Here is an 11,552-nt window from a genome sequence, read left to right as displayed (position 1 = left end):
AGACATCCATTAATAGACCTATAGAGTTTCAATGTATGTCTCTCTCAGTACTTTCAAAATCATTATAAAGCCATTTGTTTGCTTTTGGAAGGAAGGTATTACAGAGAATATTTGTTACCTTTCTTAGGACGGCTCATCTTGGAGTGGTACTGTCTTTTTTTGGTCTAGTCTGGAAGGAAGAAATGCCTTTTCCCTGTGCAGAAACCTGTTTAGAGTCTTATTCTGCTTCGTGCCCTTTCGAAACCATAAAGAATGTGAATTCTGATATTCTCAATTCCACTTAATATCTGCCAACCAGATCTTGGGTTCCAGATGTGATAATTTAACCCATACAGATATGTGTTTTATTTTTTTGGAATTTTAGCTTTCCTCTGTGACATATTCTGAAATACAGTAATATACTTCGACTAAAGCTGCCAAATTACTTCTTTCAAAGATGCTGTTTACTGTGACTGAAGAGGCAAGGTCCATTAGAAAATATTATTTTACCAAAAATAATAATTTCAAAACTAATCACCATTTTATTAATTTTTAGCTAAAGCTGATGAAGCATTAAAAGCTAAAGAGAGAAGTGAAGAAGAAGCAAAAAAGAAAAAGGAAGAAGGTAACTAATTTATCTTTCTAAATTAACTAGCTTTACTAAAAGCATAGATTTATTTGTTATATCAAAATTGTTATAATATTTCTAATGAAGTGTGAGTGTGGGGGGGTTCTGTATCATCAAGTCAGAACTGACTTATAGAGATTTAATAAGGTTTTCAAGGTAAGTGAGATATTTAAGGAGTGGTTTTACCAGTTCCTTTCCCCCAGACAGTTTTCATGACTGAGTGGGGATTTGAACCTTGTCTTCCAGAATCCTAGTCCACCACACTGAGAATTCTTTCTAATCAACTAGAGACATGAAATTTAGTGCATATACTATAGAAAATACTAGAATCGTTTTTTTAAAACCCCATCTAATTTGTGCCTCTTTTCCTTAAGATAGAAATCTCAAAATAGTCCTCTACTGTGCCACATTTTATATCTTAGGCATTTTCACATACCCCAGAAAATTTGGTATACAAAAACAAAAGGTGCATGAGACATATAATTGGAGCAAGAAGTGTGACAAGTATTAATCAAAGTAAGCTTGAAATCACAACACAAAAATGGAACATTTAAACATGGTAAACTAAAGTGGACTGCAATAGGACATTTTCATTCAGCTAATAATTAAATGTTTTACTCTAGAAAAAACAAGTTCAGAAAAAAATGTGTAGTTCTAATAACAAAAGAAGACATAGCACATGTAGTTAAAGGCTATAATGCAAAGTCTGATCTACTAATGTTAGTCAGGCTTCATGGGAAGCCTGCTCACATAACCCTGGCTCAAGTCTATGCTTCAGCTACAGGTGCTGAAGAAGAAATTGACAGCTTTTATGCAAGTATGCAAGAACAAATTGATTATGCGTCAAAACAAGATGTGTTGATAGTCATGGAGGACTGGAATATGAAATTAAAACATACATCAGAAACAAACATTATCAGAGAATTTGGCTAAGGAATCAAAAAGGAAGCAAGGGAGTGACTTAATGAATTCTGTAAAGCAACAATTTCTTTATTACAAGGACATACTTCAGGCAATCTGACAGATGATTGTATACATATTTATTTATTTATTTATTTATTTATTTATTTATTTATTTATTTATTTGATTTATATGCCGCCCACACTACCCAGAGGTCTCTGGGCAGCTTACAACAATTAAACTTCAATGCAGTAAAAGATAAAATAATTAAAATACAATTAAAATACAATTAAAATTGCCATCAGACCCACAGCTAATATTGTTATCAGATGGCTAATATGGAACTCAAATAGATTATATAATTGGAGGCAGAAGATAAAGAAGTTCTATTTTATACACAGAAACAGGACCAAGAACACACTGTAGAACATACAATGTTAATATTTAAAATGAGAATACAGATGAAGAGCTGTAAAACAAACATTGTGCCAAAATAGAACTTTAAAAACATCCCTGAAGAACATAAATGTTTTATTTAAAAAAATTGTTTTACTAAGTCCAGCTGACTACAAACCTGAAGAAGTTTGGATTGAAACAGAATGTTTGGAATGTTATCAAGGGAAAACGCCAAGAAAAGAGGGAAAAGGGGGGGGGGAGAACTTTTGTAGTCAAAAGAAAAGAAAAGCCTAAATTGATGACTGATGAAACATTTAAAATCGCTGACAACAAACAAGAAGCAAAACTAATAGTTGGAACATGAAAAGTCAGCATCCTATATGCAATTGTTCAGTGACTGGGATGTAGGGACAAAGAAAGCAATTGTAATAATAACTGCAAAGAAAAAGAAGCAAACAAAAAGGGAGGAGAGTAAGCAAAAGAGCCTTTCCATGAGATCCAAGAAATCAAAAGAAAATCTAAACTCTGATAGGCTGCTGAATGATCAACAGGGAAATATGTTATCTGATCCGGATAAAATAAGGAGAAGATGGAAGCAGTGTATTTAAAAACTACTGTATATAGAAGAAATGGCAGGGATGACAGATTATGTTTTCCAAAAGGGAATCCTTTGATGAAGAACCTGCAGTTTCAGAAAGCAAAATGGAAGCTGCTGCCAAATTATATAGGGAGGGGAATCTTTAGGAATAAATGGAATACCATTCCATAGTATTTCAAGCTGCAGAGACTAAATCTATCAAAATTCTAACAAGAATGTACAGTGGTGCCTCGCATAACGAGTGCACCGTATAACGACGAATTCGCATAGCGATCTCTTTTTTGAGATTGCTAATGCGATCGCATACCTATGGTCTCTATGGCCAGAAATTGCATTGCGACGATCGGTAAGCATTTCGCTTACCGATCTTCGCATTGTGATGTCGGGAAATCAGCTGTTCAGCAGTTCCAAAATGGCCGCTGGACGACCCAAAATGGTCGCCACAACCATTTTCGCGCCCTGCCCTCGCTTACCGAGGGCGCGAAAATGGTGGCGCTATGAGGAAACATCGCTTAACAGTGAGTTTAGAAGCCATTGGAACACATTAAACGAAGTTTAATGCGTTCCTATGGCATTTTTCGTTCCGTATAGCGATATTTCCCCATAGCGATGGTTAATCCGGAACGGATTAACCTCGCTATGCGGGGCACCACTGTACTCACAAATATGGACAAAACAATGGCCCATAGATTGTTCAATATATATTTCAGCCCCAAGGAGATACCAAAGATTGCAGCAACTATTAGACCATCACATTAATGTTGCATGCAAGATAAATGATGTTCACGTTTTTAAAACAAAGAGTTTTGCCATGGAGCAAGAAATATCACATGTCCAAGCTGGTTTCAGAAAATAAAAGGGACACTAGAGATAATATTGCAAATATATACTAAATATACTGAATAGTGGGATATATAAAAGAATTTCAGAAGAAAATCAATTGCTGCTTTATAGGTTACTTTAAAGCCTTGGCTCTGTAAATCTGGAAAAGCTATGAAGCATCTTAAAAGAAATGGATGTGCCACAAAATTTGATTTTCCTATTGAATAACTTTATACCATTTTCATATTGTCAGTGAGAATCTGTAATTGTTATCGATTTTCTGTGCCTCAGTCCAGTCATCAAACATGAACTAATGAATTGGCAGAAGTCTAGGACTTGGTAGGAGAAATGTAATGGACCTTTAAAAGATTCTCAAGTGTAAGAATGTGCTGCTGAAGATCAAGATGATCCACACTATGGTATTCCCAATTGCCGTGTACGGGTGTGAGTTAAATAATGAAGAAAGCTGACTGGGGGGAGGGGGAGGGAACAGTTCATCTGCAATGTGGTGCTGGAAGGGAGCTTTAGAGATACTATGGACTGCCAGAAAATGCATTTTAGAACAAATCAAACCTGTATTCTCACTACAAACTAAAATAGGTAAACTGAGGATACTGTACTTGGGAGATATCATGCAAAGACAAGAGTTACTGGGAATACAGTAATGTTAGGAAACGTGGGAGGCAGTGGATGATTTAATAAAAGAACTCATGACTTCTAGGTTAATTCTAGTAGAAAACAAGAACATGTAACACAGGACACTCTTCAAGACCAGAAATTTGTTGAAATAATGATATGTTCTCACCAAAATCATCTGTGAGGGTGGAGGGGTCAAGAGAAAGGCCTCTTCTGATTGTTTTAAACCTAGGCAGGTTTATAAAGGAAGTTGAAGTCTTTCATGTAGTTGGATCCAGGTTGTTTAGGTCAAACCCAGTAGTTAGAATTGTTCCTGGAAATGGACCAGAAGCCACTGGAGCTGCTATATTTGAAGAGTTCTGTGATTCTTGTAACCGACTCCAGTTAACTATCTGGATGCAGCATTTTGGACCTGCTGAATTTTTTGAACCTACAAACCCATGTAGTGTGTATTACAGTAATCAAAACATCATGGCCTTATTAGACATCTTTAGGAAGGACCATAGCACTAATTTTATCTGTGCAAATGTACTCCTTGTCACCCTGAGACTAGGCATCCAGGCTCAGGGACAAATCAAGGACCACATCCAAGCTGCGAAACTGTGTTTTTGCAGGAAACAAAACCCATCAAGCAAAGATTGAAACCCTTTTTCTTGATCTACCTTTCAATTGACCAGGAGCACCTCCATCTTGTATGGATTAAGCTTCAGTGTGTTCACTCTCATCCACTTCATTACTAACACCAGACACCAATTTAGAACTGAAACAGCTGCCCTAGAATTAGATGGAAGGAAGAGATAGAGTTGGGTGTCATCTGCAAATTGATGGTACTGAACCCCCAAACTCCAGAAAGCTTCTCCCAGTGGTTTAATGTATAAAATAGTATGGGGAACAAAACAGAACTCTGAATGATACCTCAGGTCGATAGCCAGGACAATGAACATGAGTCTTCCGGTACCGCCTTCTGAATTCTCACCTTGAGGAACGGCTGTAGCCCCTGTACAACAGTGCTTCCAGTTCCAGCCCAGAAGGATACTGTGGTCAATGGTACTGAAAACCACTGAGAGGCCCAGCAGAACCAGGAGGGAAACATTCCATCTGCTCAGTTCCTAGCATAAGCCATTCACCAAAGTGCCCAAGACAGTCTCCATCTCATAACCAGACCTGAAGCCAGAGTCAGTTTAATCTAGATAATTTGTCTTACTGAGGAGCTTTTAGAGCTGAGAAGCCACCATATGCTCTGATAACTTAAATGCCTTTAAATGGAATGGAATGGAACATTTGACACTAGCCAGTTTTTATCCAATCCCCTGGGATTCAAAGAGGGCTTTTTCAGCAATTGTCTTACTGTCATGTCATTTTAATGTGCTGAGATCCTACTCTGCTGCAAGGAAGCATTCACACTCTTCCTACCCTTTCACCAGTTCCCTCTAATAGCTTTTATAAGTGCCCTATACACATGTGGTGGCTTTCACCTGTCCACTGGTCTGGTGCACATCCTAATGCTGCAAAAACTGAAACTTCTTCATGGTCTTTTGTGAAAAAAAGCGAATGTGTGAATTCATCATCATCTTAGAATTGCAGAGGTGGAATGCATAATCAGTCCAGCTCCTATTGAAGAGGTTCAGTGGGGAATTGAATACTCAACCTTTGGCTCCACAGCCAGATCTTTGAACTCCTGAGCTGTCCAGCAGTTCACCTAATTCACAAAATAACCACTTAAAGAACTGCAGTTACAGGCAAGTAACCCATCCTTATCCATTAAGACAGGACAAGCAGGGGCCAAAGTTACATACACTGGATCCGTATCAACTACAACATCCATGTCAGAGCATACCCAAGCAATTTTGCTTGCAAAGTGTCCTGTAAATTCTCCACAACCGAAGTTAAGTGGTCTCTGTTTTGTACTTCTGAATCAACACAGAATAGGCCCTTGACCATTTAAAAGACTGGATTACTCTTTGTGGACACAGTGATGGCAAAGAACAATTACTTCTTCAATGCCACCATTTCCATGTAGCATGCCTTCCAGTGGGCTCTATCCCATGCTCAGTAGGATCTGCTCCACGTTTTCCACCATCCTCACAGTAGTCTCCTTTCCACTTGTTTCTCAACCCTAGCTCCACAGTAAACCAGGGGAACAATATGGCTCCACTTCATGTGAAAGGACATTTAAGAGTGATTGTGTCTTCTCTGCTGCACATTTCCTCATTCCAGAAGTGAACCAAGCTTTCGACAGGATCACATGCCAAGGCAACAGGAAACTCCCTAATAACCATCAGGAAACCATTTGGATCCATCAGTCTCCTGAGACATACTTCTTTAAAAGGTCCCCTGCCTTTGCAAAGACTCTGAGCTCCAGTGACTCTAAACCCCACAAAATAGTGATCTCTCAAAATAATGAACAACAGATCCATAGAGAGTTCACCCTGATCACCAACACATCCCAAATACAAACCAGGTCTGAAGTGTGCCCTGTGGAATGGCTGGGGCCATATATCATTTGGGACAGACCCATGGATATAATAGAGGACATAAAGTCCAGCATCACTTCTAACAAAACTGGATTACCATGGACGTTGAAGTCCCCTAGCTTAAGCCATGGGGGCTCCAATGCCTTCTGAAGACCAGCTCAGCCAATTCAGAAAAGGATTGTCTGTACACCAACAGAATCCCTGTTCTGCCCAAACTTATACTTTCAAATATAAGCTCTCAGACCTGGAAAATACATCTAGTGAGGGGGGCAGGATCACAGTAGACTATTGCCCCCTCACTCCCCAAGTCTTGCCTGCTGCTACACAGAGAAACCTGATGGACAAAGCTGAGTGAGATTATGCACACAGACAACCAGCTTCCTATCTGCTCTCAGTATTAGAAGCCAGGTCAGCATGCTTATCCAAGATCAGCTCCTGGAAGGTTGTTTTCCCTCCCCCGCTTTAACAACCTAGGATTAAGCAGCAGTGTGTGCATGTGCACGTGTGCGTGCGTGCGCGCAAAGACTATCTCCCCCATGGCTAAAATATTTGCAGAATGTACACAAAATGAGAATTTGACATAAGAATTAGTAGAAAAGTCTGAAAATGGAATCTGTGGCACATATAGTCATAATAGTGGCCAACATTTCTGCAGTATAGCATAGAATGTTGAGTTGTAGGTGTTTTGGCACCTCATCAGCCTTGCTTCATCAGAAAGCTGCCAGCCAAGAACAATATTTCTTAATTGTTAAATCGGGATTCATTATGAAATATTAATTCAGGATTTATTATGTTTGTGTACATGTATAGTTGCCCTAGTATTTGCTATTTACACACACTCTTGAATAAAGGCTGAACACGGTCTGAAAAGTTGGGGATCAGTAGGTAGGGGAATGTTCTCTCTGTGCCAACAGAAATAGAGGTTTGCAAGAGCAGATAGCTTTTCTGCCTCTAGTAATCCTACATGCCATACCAATCTCCTTTCTGAAGTTTCGCTGTTCTCCATACACTTTAGGTAAGTATGGTTAAACTGTGCCTTTGGATGACTCAGGTTTGTTCTAACTAGGTGTCTACATAGGCAATTGAATGACGCTGTATTCTGAACTTTTCTAATGTGCATTGCAAAACTGAAAATATAAAACATAATTAGCCTCACAGATCTTAAACTAATAATTTTATTTTATTTTTATGATCTTAAGTAGAGGTGACTGTACATGTTCAAATTTCATAAACTTTTCAGTTTAATGATCTGTTCAAAAACGGTTGAAGCTTTTTTTCTTTAACTTCAAAGCTCACTGGGCACTCATTACATCAGAAGGATTTTTTTCTTTTATGTTAATCTTCTAATTATGTTATCATGATGCACTGTGTATATGTATTCTAATAGGCGTATGTTTTTCTCAAATTTAGCAGTGTCCAGAGTGGCAAAAGATAAAACTACTTAAGCTAGTGCCACTTCTGGGCCAATGCCTCTAGTGCTGAAGCAGCTAGTAAGTGAGTAGGACAGTATCTCTGCTACCTCAGCAGTGATATTCTTTCAAACTTTCAAGGCAACAGAATAAAGTTTTTTGTAGTTTTTATTTTGACTTGAAGCTAAATTGGCCTTTTAAAAGGCATTTAAAAGAGCATTGTGTGAAAGGAGAACTTGGTACCTCAAAATGTGCTTTCCAGACATCCTAACTTCAAAGTGGAATGCAACTTTCTCTAACTTACCCTGTCATCTCAATAATACACAGCTTGTGATTAAGCACTTTCAAGTATGGTTGCTTTCATGTTAGACGTTATATCGAAATATACAGTGGTGCATCGCATTACGATGTTAATTCGTTCCAGCGAAATCGCTGTAGAACGAAAACATCGTAAAGCGATTTTAAAAAGCTCATAGAAACGCATTAAAACCCGATTAATGCGTTCCTATGAGCTTGAAACTCACTGTCCAGCGAAGCTCCTCCATAGCGCGGTCATTTTCGGTGTCTGTGCAGCGAGGAATCCGTCCCAGAAAACAGCGGGCGGCCATTTTTTTAACTGGGCGGCCATTTTGAAACCGCCAATCAGCTGTGTGAAAATCTTCGTTTTGCGATAATCGGTTAGCGAAGCAGGTAACCGATCATCACAAAGCGAAAAAAAACCATAGGAAACATCCTTTTGCGATTGCTTTTGCGATAGCAAAAACTTCTTCGTTATGCGATTTCATCGTTAAATGAAGCGCTCGTCTTGCGAGGCACCACTGTATTAAGATCCCAGTGCAATTTGTATGATGCAAAAGTGATCTCCTTTGTTCAGTGTTTATGAAGCTTGAGCTCTGTTAACTTATAAATAGAGGATAAAATTCCAAACTTCTTCTAAACCATTTGATTTGAGGAAAAAATTACATGGGACATGAGAAATATGTGATTTGGCTTGGGCAGCAAGTACTAAAATAAATTATGATTTCCCTGCCTCTTTTCACTCATTCATTTATTCTCATTCTTTCCCACCCTATTACACACGCACCCCCGAAGTGCTATCAGCCTAATTAGGAAATAATAGAGATGCGTACTTTATTTCCCTCCTCCATCCCACTTTCGTTTAATGACAGGTTTAAGGCTTTGGTTTTCCATCAGAGAAAACGCTTTAAGGGACAAGGAAAAATAATGCTTGTTGTATTGAGTCATTTGTACCCTTCCTGGGGCTTCTGTGAGAGGTTTAGCATAGAGCAGTTGGACAGCACCGAGGGAAAGGTGTATATATGCTAGGATTCTACAGCTATGAAGGTGGGGCCAGGGGAATAATAAGATAACTGATACTGTTAGTAAACTGAGGATGCAGGTGAGTTATTCACCCCTCCTATTGTGGTGTTTTGGTAGAATAAAAATAAAGCTTTATTATTATTATTATTATTATTATTATTATTATTATTATTATTATTATTATTATTATTATTATTATTATTATTATTATTATTATTTTTATTTATTTATTTATTTATTTATTTATTTATTTATTTATTTATTTATTTATTTATTTATACCCCGCCTATCTAGTCATTTCGACCACTCTAGGCGGCTTAGAACATAAAACATGACAGGTTCAAGAAAAATTTATAACAATTAATTAATTAAATGATTTTGCAATGGGAAAAATACAAAATAAATCAAATAAAGAGGGGGGAAAAGGAAAGAGGACAGGAATTAATTGGAAGGGAAGGCCTGCCTATACATCCACATTTTTAGTTGGTTCTTAAAAGTACCCAGCGAGGGTGAAGCGCGAATCTTCGGAGGTAGGTTATTCCAGAGGCGAGGAGACACCGCTGAGAAGGCCCGGTTTCTAGTTCTTTCCTTCCGGGCCTCCCTCGGCGTCAGGCTCCTCAGCCTCACCTCCTGGCTCGCACGGGTGACACGGGTAGAGCTAGTTGGGAGTAAGCGTTCCGCCAAGTATCGAGGTCCTAAACCGTTTAGGGCTTTATATGTAAGCATTAACACTTTGAAGTCAATGCGGAAACGGATGGGCAGCCAGTGCAGCATGGCCAGAGTAGGAGAGATATGTTGATATTTTCTCATTCCAGTAAGGATTCTGGCCGCCGCATTCTGCACCACTTGAAGTTTCCGCATCAGCTTCAAAGGAAGCCCCACGTAGAGCGCTGGAAACTAGAGTAATATGTTTTGAAAAACCAACACCCCTCTGGCATGAATAAAAATGCTTCATCTTAAATCAGATTATTGGTCCACCTGGCTCAGAATTCTTTATGACGACTGGTAGTGACTTTCAGATAGGACTATTCAAACCCCACTTTGAGATGAAGGAGATAGAATCTGGCATCTTCTGCATTCAAACCATGTTTGTTCTTCATCACTAAGATGTAGTCCTTTCCTTAGAGGAATCCTTCACCTTTGGCCTGGGAAGCTTACAACAAAACCCACCATTAGTGGACATGGCAAAAAGATTTAAGCTTCCTTTATTTGAGAAAGGGGGTTATTGATTTTTGTAAGAAATTTTCCCAAATACATTCTCAACATCAAAAATTCTATTGGAATAATTTATTTGAAGAATAATTTGAATTGAAATCCACACTGGAAACAAACATATCTTCTCAGTCACAATGATTCACTAACATTTGCATGGAAGAATAGTTTATGGCTCCATACAGAAAAAGCAAAAATTAGATAGCATAAACTACTGGTGGCTACTTTTGTCGTAGCTGTAAGTTAACCTCTGAGAGAAAAATGAAGTATATGTGCTGTCTGGTATTTTTCAACTTACTGCATAACTTTGCCAACTGGCAGTATTTTATTTGAATGTATACATTATGCAATTATTGCTTCCAGCAAAAACTACTAGTCAAGCAGAAATATAATAGAAATGAGTAATTCTTTGAATTGTCAGGATTTATTTTTCATCCTGTAACTTGCAATAATGTATTTTAAAATAAAATGAAATTTGCCTTCCTCTACTTGTAAGAGGAATACTCTGTAGGTATCATCATCTGTGATATAAATAAATATATTGTTTTTCTGTTCTTGAAGGGTTTTTTTAAAAAATCTGCCCCTTAGTAATGGTGTCTTAACATTACTTTTATTGTAATTTTATTGCCAAATCAGGTGTGAGATTAGATGTTGGATGTTACATGTAATCTGCTAAAAAATCAAATTATTTGACCTCTATGCCCACCACTACACCCTCCTACTGGGTTTGCTGTAACATATGCAGTACTTTGCTGTCATGAATACAAATGGAGGACAAATTAGAATCTACAGACAGCTGACCTGAGCTACAGATTAGAGACTAAGGGGCTTGTGCTACTTTAAATGTATTAATTACCACAGTCCCCATAGCCAGTTGAAGGACTCTCTCACAAAAATAATTTTTGTAGTAAAGGAAAGGAGGCATGAGAGATCCCCCTCTTAATTTGAATGTGACAGAGCTGATATATTTGCACTTTCATTGGACCTATGCTAATTTGCTGCACGAAATTAGGCCTATTAATAAGAAGACATCACTTTTACAAAATGTTTGCCATAGCAGTGGGTGTTTTAATTTGGGACTAATAAAAGTGACATTGGAATTAGGATTTTATTTATGTTGGTATCAGGATTTATAATACCTTTATTGACAGGCTTCATTTTCTTTAAACTCTAGACC

General features: G+C 38.1%; 1 protein-coding gene across 3 annotated transcripts in view; it reads left to right on the top strand.

Annotated features, from left to right (window-relative positions):
• Positions 1–11,552, top strand: part of RSRC1 (arginine and serine rich coiled-coil 1) — a 293,774-nt gene that overhangs the window by 246,538 nt on the left and 35,684 nt on the right. For all 3 annotated transcript variants that reach the window (XM_020791821.3, XM_020791819.3, XM_078389054.1), the window contains one exon: positions 536–604. In XM_020791821.3, the coding sequence (XP_020647480.1) occupies positions 536–604 (69 nt within the window). The remainder of the gene's footprint in view (positions 1–535; positions 605–11,552) is intronic.

Source organism: Pogona vitticeps, chromosome 3 (genome assembly GCF_051106095.1).
Source record: "Pogona vitticeps strain Pit_001003342236 chromosome 3, PviZW2.1, whole genome shotgun sequence".
In the NCBI taxonomy this organism is placed as follows: Eukaryota; Metazoa; Chordata; class Lepidosauria; order Squamata; family Agamidae; genus Pogona; species Pogona vitticeps.
This window is presented reverse-complemented; position numbering and strand designations above follow the sequence as displayed.